The sequence below is a fragment of the Dasypus novemcinctus genome, chromosome 18 (assembly GCF_030445035.2).
Source record: "Dasypus novemcinctus isolate mDasNov1 chromosome 18, mDasNov1.1.hap2, whole genome shotgun sequence".
In the NCBI taxonomy this organism is placed as follows: Eukaryota; Metazoa; Chordata; class Mammalia; order Cingulata; family Dasypodidae; genus Dasypus; species Dasypus novemcinctus.
In genome coordinates, this window is record NC_080690.1 from 78,217,664 (window position 1) to 78,237,577 (window position 19,914).

Below are 19,914 nucleotides of genomic sequence, written 5' to 3' on the forward strand. Positions count from 1 at the left end.
TTCCTTCACAAAATGCTTCATGTTTCGCGGCCTCTGGAATCCTACGCTAGTTTGCCTAGCAGGTTACGAACTACCGGAAGGGGGCCCTCGACTTGCTCCCACATCCTGGGTGGGGCGGACGACCCTCCACCGCCAGGGCGCGGTTTTCTCCAAGCCAAGCACGCCCCTCTAGCTCAGGCTCTCGTCTCGATTGCTCGCGAGCGTCTCTTCTGATTGGCACGCTGGCGTGCGCCGTGCGTGCTGACGCCACGCCTTGGCGGCATCCATATAAGAGCGTGGCTGAGGCGCGACCGCTTCTCTTAATCGCCAGGGTCCGCGTGTTGGTAAGGTTGTCCTTGACTTCTTTCTTGTCTTGTTTTGTAAGGTCGTGCAGGCTTCTGAGCTTTATCTGTACACTAAAGAAGGTGGGGACGAGAGGAGGGTAGTTGGACAGGATTACAAACCGATTCTCGGCTGTGATAACGACTGTAAAAGCTTTGGGTGTGCGTCCCGCGAGATTTAGTGCGGAGCCCCGAGTTTTTAGAATTGCGGGGCGGCAGACTGCGCAGGCGCCGCCCGGATCCTCATGGTGCCGTTTCCCCTCCTCGCAGGCGCGGACGGGTGAGCGGAGCCAACATGCCCGTGGCCAGGAGCTGGGTTTGTCGCAAAACCTATGTGACTCCGCGGAGACCTTTCGAGAAGTCCCGCCTCGACCAAGAGTTGAAGCTGATCGGTGAGTGGCCGAGGCAAGGTTTCGGCTTCCGGAAAGAGGGAAGGTTTAGCACGTGGATGAGGCCTCCCTTGTGCTCCACTAGTCGTGTCTTTTGGTCTGACTCTCCCGAAATAGGGATCTTAACATGGTTTAGAAAGATCTAGATCCCAAAGTCACCAGTCTTCAAGTTGCAAGTTTAGCGCTAGTTCGGTGGGATGAGCCTGCTGACCCGTTAAAGCGTCCCCACCCCTACTCCTGGTTTGCAGGCGAGTATGGGCTCCGGAACAAGCGTGAGGTCTGGAGGGTCAAGTTTACTCTGGCTAAGATCCGCAAGGCTGCCCGGGAGCTGCTGACGCTGGACGAGAAGGACCCACGGCGGCTGTTTGAAGGTGCGTACGAGCCCCCTCGGGGGGGGGGGGGTAGGAGTGGAGGGTTGCTGGAATTCTTCCAATGATCAGGTGTGATGTTGAGCAAGTTCGGCATGTTCACCAGAGTTTAGTGGGGATTGGGGAGTAGGATGGAAATCCCAGCCCCATTTTTTAGGTGTGTGTGCCTTTGGTTTAGCCAAGTATTGGGACTTTAATTTACTGATGAGTAAGATTATCTCACGCCCGTTTGCTCATCTGGCTGTGTATAACGCACCAAGACACTTCACTTGTGTATCCCGCGTTCCGATGGTAGGAGCAGACAGTAAAAACTGCTGGCATGTTTGAAGGTGAAATTCTGTGGGGGGAAAGGGGGAGGGGAGTTGAGTGACTGCTTTAATATAGTGTTCAGGGAAGACCTCATGAGGTGAACGTTTAGCAGACAGCAGGAGGGGGGAGGAACCCATGTTGATGTCACAAGGAGCATTGCAGGGGATAACATTGAGGAGGGGATGCGGATCCAGTAGAGCCATAGACTACTTTTTTAAGGTTTTGAGTTTCTACTGAGATTAGAGGAGTTTGATGGAGGGCTTTCTCAAGCAGATTGACATGATCTTAGGATTTTCACAGTACTGCTTGGGTTGTAAGATGACAGTCCTATTGAAATGGTCAAATGTTTTATGAGGACTTGTTAAGCACTTTTTGTGGGCTCAAAATGTCCATTATCTTATTTCACCCTAATTTAGTGATGAGCAAAGATGCATTTGTGAATTGTGATTTCTGCAGATGTGAAATGGCCAGCGATGGTTCTGTAACATGTATGTTATTTTTAACAGCTTTACAAATAACACACTGACAACTTAGAGTTTAAAATGTAGCATTTTAGTTAACCTAATGTATTTCTTTTGACTAAGGTGTATAGAAAGGAATTACCACTACACCTGATCCCTTACTTGTAGTATGAGAGTGGCTATCCATGGCAATGGTTGAGAAAAGCCTAGCGCTTGTCTAACCATTACAAGTTGGTCACACTTAAATTCTTGGATTCCCCGTGCATGCTCATATTAGAATAGGAGTTGTTCCTGGAGACCTGTGGGGGAGAGGGCACAGCTTTTTCTGGGTTCAGGAGGATCTTCTGAAGATAGAACTAATTACAAGGAGACTTACTCAGGTATTTAGTTAGATGATATTCGTGGGGAAGTGACAACGAAGCTGTGTTGTAGGGCAGGACTGAACAACAGGTATTCAAGGTTATTTTGTGGTTTTCCATGGTAGAAGTGGAAGTAGCAAGGGGTATCAACTTCTCAGGTATTAAATTTTCTAGTAAATGGAAGTATTTAGTTATAGGACAGGAAAGAGTTTGGGAGTTGTATCTGCAGGTACATGTGTTCTGCACCATCGCCTTGACATTTATTCTGATTAAAAGTCAAGCCTTGTTTAAGATTCCAGCTCTCCTGCTAAGCTGTATCTATGAGCAGGAAGATTCTTTTTTTTTTTTTCGGTGGTGCATATGGTTTATTTGGGTCATCCCAAGCAGCAGGGAGAGAGAAGTGGGGAAGAGACAGGGAAGGGACAGCCACCAACGAGGACACGTTATTGAGCTTTATTGCTGGGGACACCTGGGAATCAGCACAGGCGTGCGTGCTTCGGGGTCCCCTGGCTTCTGTGCCTCCCTCCAGCTCCCATTGGCAGAAGGCTGCCCCTGGGGCTCTGACTCCCTGACCTTCCAGCCTGCCCCACTGTGCACACTGGAAGCTCTTGGTCACAGGCACTTTTGGGAAATGCCGTTGGCAGGCACTGGAAAGGCAGGTGCCAAGGGGATACAGGTGGGGTACTTGCAGTGACAGCAGGAAGATTCTTGACAGCCAGCATTTTACTGGTAGGTCAATTCAGTGGCAGACACTGATCAGTACCATATAGAGATGAAATCTAATCTTGCAGCAGCAGAAATGCAGGGATTGTATTCATTTCATTCTCTGGATTGAGAAGAAGCTGAGGCACTTAAATGCTCTTCTGCAATAAGGACTAGATGAAGTCAAGGACTGTTCCTACCCCGCGACTCACTGGCCTGGCCTCCATTTGTGTAATTCGTTGGCCAAAAGGGATTTCCCACACCTCCGGGACTCACACTTTGGGTTTGAAGAGAATGTTGTTACAAATTACAGGCAGGACAAGTCCCCCTTCCTCTGATATTTGTCATACTTTTTTACTTGGGTTATTATTATACAGGTAGTTCTGTTTTGAAATGTTTAAATTTCTTTTCAGGGCTTACTTGATCCTTGATTTACAGGGCTGTGTGGCATGTATGTGAACCCCTCTCCCAAAGCAGTTACTAATGAGCATCTGCTGTTTATAAAGTACTCCTATACCCAGGAAGCAGTTCTCAGTGGTACAGCAAGCGCCTATTGAATATGTAAATTATTTTCATTTTCTGTCCTCATGTTTTTTGCCTGAATTGATGGAGTGGCTGTACGTTTTTTTTTTCCCCAGGGGTTTAGGTTAGTGGTGAATATGAAATTTTACAATGGTGCTTTTATTTCACTCATTAAGTGCTTTAATCCTAGTGAGGAGCCATCTCAGTGTCTTAACTCCCTGCCAGGAAGACTTGTCTTTGCCGTTACTTCAGCTTGATTTTCAGCTTTGCCTGAAGGGTGGTAACAGTGCCTCCCCTGTTGTTTTTGTAGCTTGCTTGAGTTGTGTTATTTTGCTGGGAGTAACATAAGAGTCACATTATAAAGAAATAACAGCAATCTTTTTACAGAAAAAGAAATTGAGAAGGAACTGTGGATTGAATCCCCAGGACATTGTACATGGGAAGCAGGCACTCAACCACTGAGCTACAAGCACTCCCCTTTATTTTTAGGACTGTTACCACAGCCTCAAGGTGTTAAAACTAACTCTTTGTGGTGAGCCAGAGTTCATGTCCCAGAACAGTCCTGTGAGGTTGAGGCTGGGGAAGTGGTTTGCCTCTGGACAGGAGTTGTGGAGTTTGAACAGACATTGCTCGGATTATATTGGGAATTACTGAGGGACCATGGGCAAGAAACAGCATAATCTGAGTTGGAAGCCTGAGCTAGGGGTGTTGGAAGAAATGAGGTAATTGGTGTCTTTTGGAAACGTTTATGCCATGAGTTGTTCGATTTTACAGTGTGTTTTTTATGGAGATGTGCAAACAATGGGAGTGAATGACATGTAGCCAGGTTAAAGAAGGGCACTCTTAGTCTTTCTGTTCTTAGGCTAAGAGGTAACATTCTGTATTCCAGGGTGACTTCACTACATAGCTACTTAACTGATAGGGCTTCCCTCTCCAGGATGTGAGCAGTTTACCTCTAGCTTTGCTAAGGTAGTAACTAAGTAGCCAACTCTTAGCAGGCATGTGCCAACTCCTTTTAAGGGGATTATCATTTACTGTATGAGGGCAGGTGTTATTGCTCTTCTCATATGACAGAATAGGCGTATGTAATGTCACTTTCCTGGGCAAAGCGAATGTAGCAGTGGTGCCAGCTAGAGTTAGAAGGACTGAGTTTTGCAGTGACTGACAGTAAAATCCCTTATCAGAGTTGGCTGTTAATTTGCACCTGTGTCCCACAACCAGGGCATAGAGCACTACTGACAGGAGCCACGATTTGAACTCCAGAGGTCTAAAGTCAGTCATTTTTGCTGCTGCCTCTTCTAGGCAATGCCTTGCTGCGGCGACTTGTCCGCATTGGGGTGCTGGATGAGGGCAAGATGAAGCTGGATTACATCCTGGGCCTGAAGATTGAGGATTTCTTGGAGAGGCGCCTGCAGACCCAAGTCTTCAAACTGGGCTTGGCCAAGTCCATCCACCATGCTCGTGTGCTGATCCGCCAGCGCCATATCAGGTACTGCCTGTGGCAGGGCCCCTGAGTTTTTCCCCACCTCACCCTTCTCTGTTGGTCAACCTCAATAAGCGTGCTGTCCCTATTTCCTAGGCAGCCCTTGGAGGTGACAAAGGTGTGAGCTCACCTTCAGGGCACAGATTCTCACGCGGCTGACAGCTCGTGGGAGCTGGGGACAGCCTCATGCCCCCATAGCCCAGCGCAAGGGTCACTGCGGCTTGGCCGTACACCTTGTGAAGGCTTCTGCCAGGCATGCGGGCAGCTGGACAGGTAACAGCTCTTGGTGCCCCCAGTCGAGTCTCCTGTCCTGAGCTGCCTTAGCCCTCCTGCCCTGAGCTGCCTTAGCCCTCCTGCTCCTTTGCCTGTGGATCATAGCACCTGCTGCAGGCGATCCTCTGAGGACAGTGAAAGTGCACGTGAGAATAAGGCACGGTGCAGGTGTATGGCAGTCAGACCTTGGGTTTGTCGCTGCCGCCTCATTGGCTTTGTGGTCTGGTGTGGGTTACTTCTGAGGGTTCTCCCCTTCTGTAAAGTGACTGAAAACTCACCAAGCAGTTGTATGGGTTAGAGGATGCCCTGCAGCCCTCCGAAGCCCACAGGCATCTGCTTCGTTGTCAGGGTAACTAGCGCCAGCCACATTGTGGGGAAAAGGGAGTGATGTCTTGGTGTGGACTGCTGCTTCCCTTCCAGTCCCCTTCACCTGTCAACCCCCTCCAGGGTCCGCAAGCAGGTGGTGAACATCCCGTCCTTCATTGTCCGCCTGGACTCCCAGAAGCACATCGACTTCTCCCTGCGCTCTCCATATGGCGGCGGCCGCCCAGGCCGCGTGAAGAGGAAGAACGCCAAGAAGGGCCAGGGTGGCGCCGGTGCCGGGGATGATGAGGAGGAGGATTAAGCCCACCCAGCCCCTCTTAGGCTGCGAGGATTGCTAGTATCTGTCAATAAACACTTCAACACTTGGGAGCTTGTGTTTGTTGGCTTTTCTGTCTCTTTCCATGCCTGACTTGGAGCCCTGCAGGCCTGCCCATGCTCTGATGGTGTAGATGGAAGGAATGCCAATCCAGCTTACCTCGCTCGAGTGTGTGTGTATGGAATTCCTCAACCTTGTAGGCTGCTAGATAATACCCTAAGCCTTTACGGGGGCCATGGTAGTCAGGAAAGCACTGGAGTCAAGGCCAGCCATTTGCACCTGGAGGTGGGGAGGAGCCCTCCCGGCAGGGGAAGTAGCAAGTGAAAGTCACACCCAGCCCTTCATCCTGGCCCCTGGTGAGTGATGTCAGGGTAAGGTGGGGCTGGTTTTGTGGAGACCTGGGCTAGAAATCTCAGGCTCACCATCAAGGGCTGTTGAGATAGGAGCACTTGAGGGTTTATAGACATTAGAGCTGGTTGGGGAATGGTTCTGGTTTTCTATCCTGAAGATGTCCTGTGGGTTCTGTGAAGTAGGAAGTGGATGATGGGCCTTCTGACTAGTGACCTCAGAAATTGGAACCCTGCTTGTCTTCTGCTGAATTGGGAGTTTCTGGAAATAGGGTCATGAGTGAGGCAGGCTTCCCCTTTTTTTTTTTTTTTTTTTTTTTTCCTGCTTTGCTGTGAGAGTCTGCATCAGGCAAGGGGGAAGGGGCTTGGTTTTTGAGGAAGTGGGGAATGGCTGAGCTTGGGCAATGTCCTCAGCAGACCTCAGTGACTTTGTGTGCCGTGGTCTGTTCCCTGTTTGGGCATTGAGACTTTGAGATCATGCTAATTTTCAGAGTCCTTTAAGGATCTCTGCTTTCGTGTTCCATGCGGTGGCTTAGGCAACGTGGTAGGCCCCCAATGGCTGCCACCTGATATCTGTGGTCTGTTTTTTTTCTCTTTTTTTAAAAAAATTTATTTTTGTCTTTATTACTTTTAATGTTACATTCAGAAAATATGAGGTCCCCCTCACCCCACTCTCCCATAACAACCACCTCCTCCATCATCATGGGACATTGATTGCACTTGGTGAATACATCTCTGAGCACTGCTGCACCATGTGGTCACATTATAGTTTACACTCTCCCCCAGGCCACCCAGTGGGCCATGGGAGGACATACAATGTCCAGTAACTCCCTGCAGTAATACCCAGGACAACTCCCAAGTCCTGAAAATGCCCCCACATCACATCTCTTCCTACTCCCTACTCCCTACTCTCAGCAGCTACCATGGCCACTTTCTCCACATCAATGCTACATTTACTTCCATTACTAATCACAGTAGTTCCAGAATAGAATATCAGTGTCTACTCTAATCCATAATCTATTCCTCCATTCTGTGGACCCTGGGATGGTTGTGTCTGCTCCATCTCTGTATTGAGAGGATGCTTAGATTCCACTTGGATGATGGATGCAATTCTGTTTGCAGTTGTAGGCACTCTTGGCTCCCTGATGTGGTGATTGACCTTCACCTCCCTGTTAGCTGGCTGGGGTAAGTCCAATAAACCATAGGGTAGGAGTTGCAAGTCTTCTGAGGCTCAGGGCCTGGCTATCACATGGACAGTCCAGAGATTCAGGTCCCCTAAGTATACACTAAACCCCAGTGCCAACCACAGGTTTGGTAAAAATAACAGGAGGGCTTGTGAACAAAGATCACATCTGAGTCCAGCTCCATCACACTCAGGAACACAAACTCCAAAGTAGGGCCAACTGACATGGTACTGAGTTCCACCTGCCATGACCATAGAACCTGTCTGTCTTTGTTGCCCTCAGAAGAACCAATACCTGGGGTTGTATCTGCTTTAACTGTCTCTGGGACTCTGCTGAGGTGTGTGTAAGGACGATGCCTCTGATGACCTCCCTGCTCTTTTTTGGAGACTCATAGCCATATAAACTCATTTGTCCTTTCTATTTCCCCCTTTAATCAAGGTCAAAAAGCATTTTTAACTCCTGATATTACATGTAGGCAGAGATATTCTGCTGGTCTGAGTTGACCCTTTTATTCAAGGTCATTTTTTAGTTACATCATCAGCTGGTGCTTGGTAGTAATCCCTTGGTGCCAGGGAGAGTCATCCCTGGTAGTCATGTCCCATGCTGGGGGGAAGGCAATGCATTTACATGCTGAGTTTGGCTTTGAGAATGGCCATATTTGAGCAACACGGAGGCTGTCAGGAGGTAACTCTTAGGTACCCTGCAGTTCTAGGCCTAGTTCTTATTTCAGGCAAATGTGCTCATAAGCATAGTCTTTAGTATAAAGGGCTCATTGTTGGACCAGTCTTCTTTATTGGTCTTAGCCATTGCACTTGGGGGATTGTTGCTGTTCCATTGGGGAATGTGATAGAGCTCCCCTGGCTAGGAACTCAGCACTCCCTCAGTTGTCATTTTTAACTGTAACCACTACGAAAATATCCAAACATTTTTATGTACCCTGTATACATGCCCTGGAGAACTCCCTCCCAACCATGTGCCCCCTATCAATAACACCCCACACCAGTGTTCCTCCCCTGCCATTGTTGAGCCTCCGTGGTCCAAAACTTCTTCGAAAATGAAGCCTAATATAGTGCCAGATTCCATTAATAGTAAAATGGAATATAGTGATGGGTTTAAAGGTTAGATATAGAATACATACTAATTCAGAAAAATTAAAAATAAGTTGGGGTATCAAAAAAATGAAAAAATGAAAAAGCTTTGTTTTTGATGTTTTGCCTTCCATCACTGCAATAAATGTTGCCCTGTATGCACATTGGCAAGGCAACATTTTCCATCTTTTCCTCAGTGTCTACGGCCTTTCTTGTTCTTTTTTTTTTCTCTAATTATTAAGCTTGTCTTCACAAAAGTTATAGATCACAGTAATTCATATATATAATATACGGTACTCCCACTTATCTAACATCAGACACTTTGTCTCTTCCCCAGCAATAATCTTTTTACATGTTCATACTATATTTACTGCAACTGACGTACAGATATTGAGACAATAGCTTTCAAACAAGGTTATACTTGGGTTTACATTATGGTTTATGTTTTAGACTAGATACTTTTCTAAATTTTTAGTTATATTATGATTTACATTTTAGCCTATCAGCGCCTATACATTTTTGGTGTAATTTAACTTGTCCTGTATCCATCCTTGCATAATCTTGTGGAACATTTCCATTGCCCCACAGTTACATTGATTCCATCTATTCAGTTCCTCTTTCCCCCTCTCCTCAGTCTGTGGTCTGGTTGGTGGCAGAATTCCACTGGGCCACTTTGGTGTAGGGCCTGAGGTCAGCTGTGTGGTTTAGGTGGAATCTCTGGAAGCAGTTAACTTACAAAAGCTCTCTCGGAGCCCCTTGGTTTGCTCTCTGGGCTGGGTGAGTGAAAGCATATCCTGTGCCTTCCAAGGTCCCTGCAGGACCCCTGGAGTGGGGTTTTTGGGCTAGTGCCTGGACTCAGCCTGGGGCTCCCCTGCCTGGGAGGGTCAAGTGGTTCAGCTGGGCAGGGTCATGTCCTGGGTCCCCAGAGAGGGGGTGTAAATGTGAGGGCAGGTAAGGGGGCGAGGGGAACCCTGAGGGTGTGGGGGCTAAGGACCCATCGGACTGCCCGGCTGCCTGCTCCAGAGGGGCAGGGGGCTTGGTCACTTCCCGTGATGTCTTGAGTGGTTCACCTGGGAGTGGGTCACGCCCTGGGGCTCTTCAGGGCTCTGCTGTAGGGAGACAGGGGTTTCCTTGATTCCTCTTGCCCTCCAGTATGTTGGGGGGCGGTAGCAGGATGTGAACTTGAATGGTCTGTGCAGTGGATGTGGATGGCATGTGGGTGGGGCTGAGTCTCAGGGGAGGGGTCAGGACTAGAAATAGGTGGAGCCGTCACATACAGGGGAGCAGTAAAACCTCTCGTGGGGTGTCGAGGCACGTTATTGTTGGGTTTCACACAACCAGGGCACTGAGGGAGAGAGAATTGACTGCGGAGCGCTGAGCACACAGGCTACCTTTGTGTTGATTTAACAGATGGACCTCCCTGCAGGAGCCGGGCTTGGATTTCAGCTCTCGCTAGTCCTGCCGTGTAGCACACAACTACCGCCGTATCCTTTAACCTGGCCAGTGTGAGAGGGGGGAGGTCAGCACCTCAGTGGGCAGAAGAGGGGACACTTGCTGTGAGGGGTGGGATCGCCCCACAAAGACACAACCTAGTCCTAAGCCCTGTCCTGTGGGGGTGAACTCCTTTATAATTAGGACCTTTTAAGATCCTGTTTGAGTGAGGCCAAGGAATTTTGGAATTTGGACACGGAGGTCCAAGCCACAGAGGGGGGCAGAGATTGCTTGTCAGCCACTGCCAGGAGGCAACAGACTGTAAGAGAGCCTGATCCGGGGAACGGATGTGGCTCAACCAATTGGGTTCCCATCTACTACATAGGAGGTCCAGGGTTCAATGCCCAGAGCCTCTTCGTGAGGGCAAACTGGCCACATGGCAAGCTGGCCCATGCTGAGTGCTGGCCTACGTGGGAATGCTGTCCTGTGCGGGAGTGCTGCCCTGCGCAGGAGTGCCAGCCGACACGGAAAGCTGGCACAGCAAGATGACGCAACAAGACACAGGAGAGAAAATAAGACGTAGCAGAACAGGGAGCTGAGGTGGCACAAGAGAATGACCCCCTCTCTCCCACTCTGGAAGGTTGGAGGATCAGTTCCTGGAGCTGCCTAATGAGTATATGAGCAGCCACAGAAGAACACACAGAGAATGGACACACAGAGCAGACAATGGCAGGAATAGGGTGGGGTGGGGAGAAATAAAAATAAATCTTAAAAAAAAAGCCTGGTTCTGCCCACACCTTGGTCTTGGGCATTAGCCTCCAGGATGGTGAGACTTCCCGTGTGAGCTGACCTGTCTGTGGCGTTGGCTACTGCAGGCCTTTAGGCTCTGCTCCAGCCCGGAGGGCCAAGGAGAGCATGTCATGAGGGAGAGGCTCTGTAGGCCGTCAGTCATCAGGGAAATGCAGCTGTGACGCTTCTCGACCACACCCACACGGATGGCTGTTATTGAAAATGATGGCAAATAGCACTGGGGAGGATGTGGGGAAATGGGAATGTCCCTGCATTGTGGGTGGGAATGTAAAATGGTGCAGCCATGGCAGAAAGCAATATGACAGTTCCGCCAAAAGTTCAATACAGAACGACCGTTTGACCTGGCAATCCTTCTTCTAGGTAAATACTCAGAGTGAAAATGGTCTCAAACAGGCCTGTACACCAGTGTTCAGAGCAGCATGTTCACGGTGACCAAAAGGTGGGAACAACTCAAGTCCACCCGCGAATGAATGGACAAACACAGTGTGGCCCTACACAATGGCATGCTCTCAGGCCATAAGGAAGGATGAAGTTCTGAGATGTGCTGCAACGTGGAAGAAGCTTGAAATCCTTACGCTTAGTGAAGTAAGACAAAAATTACATGATCATGTACAAGAGATGACTAGAAATTCAGAGACCATGGATTACAGGTTACTGGGTCAGAGGAAGGGGGCTGTTGTAAAAACAAACAAACAGGTATATTTGCAACCAGAAAAAAGAAAATCATTCCTTAAGATCAGAAAACATTGACATTAAAATGGAAATAATTTAGAATGCATAAAAGCAATAAAAAAAAAATTGGACAACTACTTCTAAGAGTCAAGTGGCATGTCCACTGGGTCTCGCTTATGGACAAGATGTCTGTGAGTGTCAGGGTCAGGACCAGGGACTCATCTGACTGTCCATCGGTCTGTCCTCAGGCAGTGTGAATTTCATGGCAGCATCTGGTAGGGTCAGAGCGAGGGACCCCATCTTTTGGCAAAATTGCCTGAGATCTCAGAGTCCAGCACAGCCTCTACCCATCCTAGATGGGAAGGCTGAGACCCAGAGAGGGACAGTGCTGTGACCAATGTCACCTAGCACCAGACGTGTGCTTCTTATCCCAAGCCCAGAACCATCTCCAGCCTTCCTCTTCCCCCATTGCCCACTGACATTCTCTGCCTGCGCCTCCCACCCTCTGGGCCCGCCTTTCCCCCTTACATAAGGTCTCCTGTAGGTCAGCAGCTCCGCTGGAGCTGGGGGAAGGCGACAGGAGTGTCAGGTGGCAGGGAGGGAGTGGTGGGCGGGGTGGGGTCCGGGAGTCTTTGGGAGAGGTCTTACCTCTCCTGCAGGTTTCTTCTGTCTTGAGACTTGGGCTCTGCAGCTCCTGCAGAAAGTTGGCAATCAGCAAAAATCCAGCCTCGAGCCCTCCTCTAGGTCTGCATGAGGGTCTACAGAGCACCCAAGAACTGAACAGATGATGTTCTCCTCTTCTGAGTCTCCATGAAGTCAAGAGAAAACAGCTCTGAGTGGTAAAACACAGAACTGGTCTGCACAGCTGTGGCCACCCCACCGGGAGCCCTGTGTCCACAGCCTCGTCTCTGCCCACCTTCCTGCTTCCCCGGAGACCAGCAGTGCCAGAGGGCACAATGTAGGGACTGGACCGGCTGAGGGGCGAGGCCCCCACCCACCAGCTCTTGTGTGGCCTGTGGGTGAGGGGCTACCGGGAGTGGAGCCGAGGAGGGTGGGGTGGGTGCCTCTGACCTCTTCTTTTGCTCAGCCTTGAGTCCCCCCCAGGCCTCCATCCACCCACCAGGAATGGGCCTCAGGGATGAAGATGGAGGATGAGGCAGGAGCAGGAGTTGCTCCACCCCCCTGCGACACGGGACTGCTCTGACTGACCCTCTCTGAGCCCCTCTCCCTCCCAGCCCAGGGCTCTCCTGGGGCAGGGCCCTGAACTGCCCGTTAGGACAGAGGGAGGACGGGGTCTCTCGGCTGCTCACCTGAGACCAGGAGCTCCAGGGGGCACTGGGCTGAGACAACAGGTGAGGGCAATGCTGCAAGTGCCGTAGCAGCTGTGGTCCCCCCGTGGGCCGAGGCCACAGGGCTCACGGTGGAGGTGGCCTGAGGTTCCAGCTGTGCTGTGTGCAGAAGGCACTGGGGAGGAGCAGCCGACCCCTCCTTGGACAGGTGGAAAGTGGTGTACCGCGTGCCCGAGCTGCATGCAGGGCCACGTTCTCTCCCGTGGAGGCAGCAGGGCCCAGCTGGGCTGGGGGGGGGCGCAGTTGGTTCAGGTGAGTCCTAGGAGAGGAGACTAGAGTGGAGGAGCCGCCCCTCCCCACAGCCCGGACCCGGAGCCGAGGGGCCCCTTCCCCTCCAGGGCCTCAGCTCATGGCCCCCTCTTTCAGCTGCCACCAGAGCGACTCTGGGTCCAGGGTCCTGAGCACCTGGGCTGGGGCTGGGCAGGGGCTCCTTGCCCCAATGAGGACGGCCAGGGGCTCAGGGGGGCCAACCACTGGAGGAGAGGTGGTGTCCACGTAGAGTCTGCCAGCCCCCATGGGGGCTCCTCGCCTCACCCAGGGGGAAGCCAGGACTGAACTGCCGGGTGAGGCACTGGGGGACTGTGAGCTCTCGCCTTGGTTGGAGCAAATCCGTGAAAGCCAGCCTGCGAGTGACACTGCAGGCTCAGGGTGTCTGGGAGCACCAGTGCTCCCAGCCTACCCGAGGGGGGTGCCCGGCACAGGCCTGGAGATGGAGAGACAGTGGCATTGCAGGGGATGCTCATCCCATGCTGTCCACTGTGGCTGCAGAGGGGTGCCCCGAGCTGCCACCTATGCCCCCCTGTCTGTGAGTCCGGACCAGGAGGCCCCGTCTCTGACCCCCCATCCCCACTGGGGCTGCCCTTGCACCGGCTTACATTAGTCTTTGTGGAGCCCCCAAAAGAGATGGGATCTTGCCGGGGCTCCCTCACCTGTGACCTAGATGTCCAGAGGGTCCCTGGGGAGTGACCACCTGTCAGGGTAGGAGCTGGGACAGCCATAGCACCTGTAGCTCCCCCATGGGAGGCCATCACGGGGCCCCAGGAAGAGGCCTGGTGCCCCCCAGCAGAGAACTGCCAGGTCACGACATGGGCTGGCGGCGTCTCCTTCAGCAGATGGAAAGTGCCGTTGGGTTCTGTGTGCTGCACGAGAGCAACACGTTCCCTCCGGAAGCCGCCCCAGCGCCAGGATGGGCTGAGAGGGAGGGTTTCCGTGTGTTCCCGAGAGAGGGAGGGAGCGAGCTAAAGGGGGCCACCGTCACCCCACCTCACCCCCAGGTGTGGTCAGGGAGGAGGGGGCCTGGCTCCTCCCTCTTACCTGTCACCACCAGGCACAGGGGGTGGCCGGGCTCTGAGCTGCCCTCCAAGCCGTTATGCACACCCTGGACTCTCCTGCTCTGCGTGTGCTCGTGGATGTGATGGGGAATCTGACCTTGTCCCTGAAGTCCACTGGGGCCTGTGTGTCCCAGGGTTCAGAGACCCGCACTTCATACAGCTGGTGGACATCAGCCTGCAGAGGCCCTGGCACCAGAGGGTCACAGGGTCCCCTTGGGAAAATGGGGCCTGTGGCAGCCCAGATGGAGGGTTTAGGGTAGGTCCTGGAAAGGGGTCAGACCTGGAGCTCTGAAAGGTTCCCTTCTCCCTCAGTTTCCCCAGCTGTCGCTCCAAGGCCCCCCCAGACTGCTCACCCTCTGCCCAGACCTGCTGAGCTCCCCCCTGATCTGCCCAGGGGGCTCATCGTGCTGAGCCTGGAGGTGGGAGCTGGGATGTCTGTGGAGGCCTCACCTGCCTGTACCTGGTCCCCCTGGCCCCGACACAGCCCTGCAAGCGAGTTCCCCGTGAGAGGCGTGTCCTCCCACCCACACGAGGGCGCTGCAGGGGTGCCTGGCCCTGAGTGGTGGTAGGAGCTGGGGACGGGCTTGTTCTCTCCTCCCAGAGGCTCAGCCTCCTTTGATCACCCTGTGTCCTTGTGTGGGATGGGGGCCTCATCTCGGGTCTGCGTCCCCTCTACTTGCCCCGTAGCTCACCCGGGCAGAAAAGAGCAATGAGGGTGGTGGTCATGGCATTGCCTTCATGGTCTTCAGCAATGCAGATGAGTTATAAAGACCACAGAGCCCTGCGGGGTGGACAGACGCACAGCAAGTGACCAGCCCTAAGCCCAGTTTCACGTGTGGGGTGTCTTCACAGGGGGGGCACAGCCACGCCCCAGAGCCAGAGACAGCAGGCTTTGGTGACCTTCCAGATCAGATTGGCGTCTCATCTGACCCCCAAGCCCTCATCTCATGTCAAACCCAGGTCTGGAGAGTGGCCCTTGCCTCCTACCTGGCCCCGGGAGAAGACGGGCTTTAGCAGCCAGCCAGATTATGGCTCCAGTTCTGAGTGTGCCTTCTATCCAGGCTGTGTGACTGGGGCAAGTCCCTTCCCCTCCCTGAACCTGAGATTTTCTTCCTCCTTCTGTCAGCCAGCTTGGTGGTTTGGAGCTGTGTACCCCAGAAGAAAACATGTTCTCAAACTTAACCCACTCCTGAGGGTGTGGACACTTGTAAATAGGACGTTTTGATGAAGTTACTTCAGATCAGGTGTGGCCCAGTATGGGCCTTAATCCTACTACTGAAGGCTTATATCAGGAATGTCATAGAGAGGGAGGAAAGCCTCAGAGGGCGCAGCCAGAAGCTGTCAGTGGACCCCTGAAGAGAGCGGGGAAGCCAGGGAGACTGCCATGTGACAGCATGCCAGGGCCAGCGACTGCTGGCAGCCGCCCAGAACGCCACAGGCTTCTGGGAGAAGCACTCGCCTGATGACACCTTCATTTTGACTTCTCCAACCCCCAAACCACAAGCCAATAAATTCCCATTGTCTAAGCCAACCCATTGCATGGTATTTTCTTTAGCAACGAGGAAACTAAAACAATCAACAGTGTTTATTGAGCAATGACCACATCCTGGCATGGGCCAGACATGGGAGATTGATTGGTGAAGCAGACTTGTTTCTTCCCTGGACTCATGGAGAGGAGGTAAAGGCAGGAATTACAAATATTTAGGAGATGGATAGCTCAGTTATGGTTTTGGCATGTAGATAATGAGAGCATGGGACAATGAGACTCAGTAATAGGCAGATGTCCTGGACTTGGAGTCACTGAAAGAGAGGGACCCTGTGGAGGACGAGAGACCAAGGCATGAGTGGTGGCGGAGGCGTCCTCCCCCAGAAAGAGCTTTGGCTGTTCTGAGAGCAGAGAGCTCTTCCGGGAATGCTGGAACTGGTCATGTAGGGCCTTGTGCACTGTGCTAGTATTTTCAATTTTATCTTTCAGACAAAGGAAAGACTATTAGCAAGGAGGTTATGAAGTGATTTCTGTTTTTAAAAACCTCCATTTTGTGGAGAACGGAATGCAGAAAAGCTCTATTTTTAATAAAACAAAACTGCAGCAATCTGACCCCTAGATGATGTGCTGATTAGTATTCTATGTGGTTTATGTGGGTTTTTCTCATAACCCTTATACAACACTACAACACCAACACATTTGCAGTGGAGTGGAATGAGACTGGAATACTTCTTGGTCTTTGTCTTACTCTGAGAGGTCGGAAAGGAATTTGCCATGTTCAAACTGGCTGAGGGAGCAGCCGGTGAAAAAGCACCGAAGTGTTAAATAGCTGGGTTTGTGTGTGTCCAGGGGAAAGTAGTTAACTGAGATGGACTTGTTGGGAGAGATACTTAGGATCTTGTTTTGAGGAAGATGGACGTCTGTGGAAGGACATTGTATAGAGGAGGGTCAGGCCCAGATGGCGTTGCTAGAAGAGCCCTCTGGAGGGATTGAGGAATCCTCCTGGGAGGAGGCTGGTGTGGTGGCACAGGCAAGACATCTAGGGGCTTCCTCTGGGCATGGACTGTGGTGATGTCTGGTGGACATGGACATGAGGGGTTCAGGGAGCAGGACTGTTAGGACTGATGATTGGGTGTGAAGGGGAAGAGTGAGGGCTGGAGAGCTATGCCACTCTCTTCCTTGGCTGCCTGGGTGAGCCAATGGGGCTGCCACAGGGAGGATGACCCCACAAGGAGGAGAGTCATGGGGAGATATTTATAAGAGTGTTCATAATCTTTCAGAAGAAAGCACAGTCCTGCCCTCTGGTCTTTCTTTCTCTCCACCACTTCCCCTCCCTGACTTCCCTATTTCCCTCTTTCTCTCCCTCCTCCTCCAAACCTCTGATTTTCATTTCTGCATCCCCAGGGTCTCTTCCTCCCTTGGTAGAACTCTCCATATCCTACTGTGAATTCTTTCTCCAGGCACTGGGTAAGAGTGCTGCTTGGAGGCAATTCAGGGCTTTTAAATGAAGACATGGATCCTGCATTTACTGACTCAGTGTATATATGGTCTCACTTCCCTCCTTGTAGTGTGGATTATGGCCTCTCCTCTTAGGGATGTTGTGAAGAACCAGTGGGTCCTGAGACAAGAAAGGGGTTCGGTCTGGGGTGGCTTCGTGGGCCAGATGAAGCCGTGGATGCTGGAGACACTGAGATGATGATAGTGTCAGACTTGACCTCAGAGCGCTGATTGAAATCTTACTTCAGATCATTTCTGCTCCAAATACATGAAGTTGCTGGATAAATGTTATAAACTATGTGGCCACAGTCAATACTCATTTGAGAAAAAGTTCCAGGAAAGTAAGAGTGAACGTGTGAAAAGTAAGCAGAGGCCGGTGGGGGCTGTGTTACTGCATCTGCATTGAGACAGCCTCAGGGTGTGGTCCTGGACCCCTGTGGAGCTGGGAGCTATGAACCGACTACTTGTTAATGAAGGGGGACAGGAATCCCTCTCTCACAATGTGGGGTCACGGGAGAATTCCGCTTCCATCTCCACTGACGTAATTCAGTCAAATGGGTCTCATACCCACAGGAATGGATTAGTTTAAAACAAATATTCTCTTTTTGGGATTCATAAAATAATTTCAAACACCCACACTTGCTCTGGGGGAAGCCAGTTTCCATGGAATATCTTGAAATGGAGCTGCCCTTAGAGTCTCTGAACTGCCCTTGCTGCTGCTTCTCTGAAAGCCCCTTGCTCCTTTGAGCCGCACAATTTACTGTCAAGGCCCGTTTCACGTCCATGTGGCCTGGATGATCAGAAGCTACGCTCAGCTTCTCCAGATGGCCTTGTTCACTTCTGCACTTTGTGCTGTAGAGCTGAAACTTTCAATCCCCCTTCCTTCTGGGTCACAGTAAAGGCAAGACGTCCTCCCCTCCTCCACAGATCCTCACAGGGCCCTAGGTTAGGTAAGCGCAGTGGCCCCCCAGGGCCTTTGGTGCATGCACTCTCAGCTGACTGGCTGGCTGTGCTTGTGCCTCATCACCCAAACAACTTCCGCACAATATCCAAAACACATGGCCCAACAATTCAACTTCTCCGTATATACCCAAATGAATTGAAAGTGGCATTAAAAAAAAAACTTGTACACAAATGTTCATAGCAGTATCATTCACAATGGCTAACGATGACGATGGAAACCCGTGTCCATCAACAGATGAACAGATAAACACAATGTGATTTATCCATACAATATGTAGCAGTTTGATTATTGATGAATTCCAAAAAGAAATATTGGATTATATTTGTAAACTGTCTTTTCCTCTGGGCATATTAGAGTGTATTGAATTCAGAAATTTTACTTTTACTTGATTAAATAATGATCAAGGCTTTGATTGGGCCACGTCAGTAGGGAAAAGGACATGGCAGAAGAGAAAGTGGGAATTTTGAGCTGGAGCCCTGGGAAGTAAGTATACAGAGGAGCTTGGTCATGAGGAAAGGGAGAAGACCCTGAGAAGGGAGACAAGCCATTCACCTGCAGCTGCAGAGACTGGAGAATTAGCAGCTGAGCCCAGAGAGAGGCCAGCCCTGGGAATAGAGGAACCCAGAAAGCCTGAACTCTTGGCAGGTGACGGCAGCCATCTTTCTCCAACACGTGGCAGTAGACTGGCAAGGGAAGTAACTTGTGCTTTATGGCCTGGTAACTCTAAACTTCTACCAGATAAATACCCTTTATAAAAGCCAACAGATTTCTGGTATTTTGCATCAGTACCTGTTTGGCTGATTAATACACAATGGAATATTATTCAGCCATCAAAAGGAACAGAACGCTGATACATACTACAACATAGATGAACCTTGGAAACTTTATACTATACTTAGTGAAAGAGGTCAGACACAATAGGCCACATATTGTATGATTCCATTTATGTGAAATATCCTGAATAGGCAAATCTATAGCTACTGTCAGCAGATTAGTGGTTGTAAGGTCTCGGAGTGGGGAGAATGGAAATTATTGCTTAATGGGTACAGGATTTCCTTTTGGGGGGATTGTAGTGTTTTGGAACTTGATAAAGGTGATTGTTGTACAGCACTGTAAATGTACTAAATGCCCCTGGATTGTACCTTCAAAAGGGTTAAAATAGTGAATTTTGTGCTATTTTAATTTTACCTTAATTAAAAAAAAGGAATGATGTACTGCTACACACTTGAGTATATCTATGAACATGGATGAACCTTGCAAAAATGATGCTAAATAAAAGACACCAGACGCAAAAGGTCACATATTGTATGATTCTATTTATGTGAAATTGTTATATCTAAAATAGCCATATGACAAGACATATGAAGAGTTATAGTTAAAATGTCAGTAGATAAACTAATATGGAATACTAAAAAATATTCAGAAAAGCCAAAAGAAGGTAGGAAAGGGTAAACAGAAGAACAAGCAATAGAGGGGATACCCGGAAAACTAATAAAATGGTAAAGCTGAACAACCTCATCAGTAACGGCATTAACTATAAGTGGTCTACGTACAGCAAGTCAAGCAGAGGCTCTAAGGCCGGCTGGAACAGACCAGCGCTCCCGCCGCCCGGCTGCCCGCTCGCCGCCTGCACCCCTCCTCGCCCACCTCCCCGGTCGCCCCAACCCGCTCAAGGAGCCCCGCTTCACCACGGTCCGCGGCTGGGCCGCTGCCGTCTTTGCTTTTGCCACCTGCGGATGCTTAAAGGGTCAAACAGATTCTGGTGTCTTGTCCTAAAGAAAAGAACACGGCCGGGTCTCTTTGCAGGGTTCAGGGTGAAGCAGACGTCACGGGGGTCCGCTGAGGACGCGCGGGGCCATGTGAACTGGGGAATCCCTGCCTCGCGGGGGTGGCTCCTCCGCGCGAGGGTAGGGGGCGTCTTAGTCTTGG

The 19,914-nt window shown here is 50.8% G+C and overlaps 1 protein-coding gene across 1 annotated transcript; it reads left to right on the forward strand.

Annotated features, from left to right (window-relative positions):
* Positions 1–223: 223 nt before the first annotated feature.
* Positions 224–5,879, forward strand: RPS9 (ribosomal protein S9). The gene is made up of 5 exons (XM_004456664.4): positions 224–323; positions 591–712; positions 958–1,080; positions 4,733–4,919; positions 5,634–5,879. Exons 2-5 carry the CDS (start codon positions 616–618, stop codon positions 5,809–5,811), a joined length of 585 nt encoding a protein of 194 aa, XP_004456721.1. The 5' UTR covers positions 224–323; positions 591–615; the 3' UTR covers positions 5,812–5,879.
* The last annotated feature ends 14,035 nt before the right edge of the window (positions 5,880–19,914 follow it).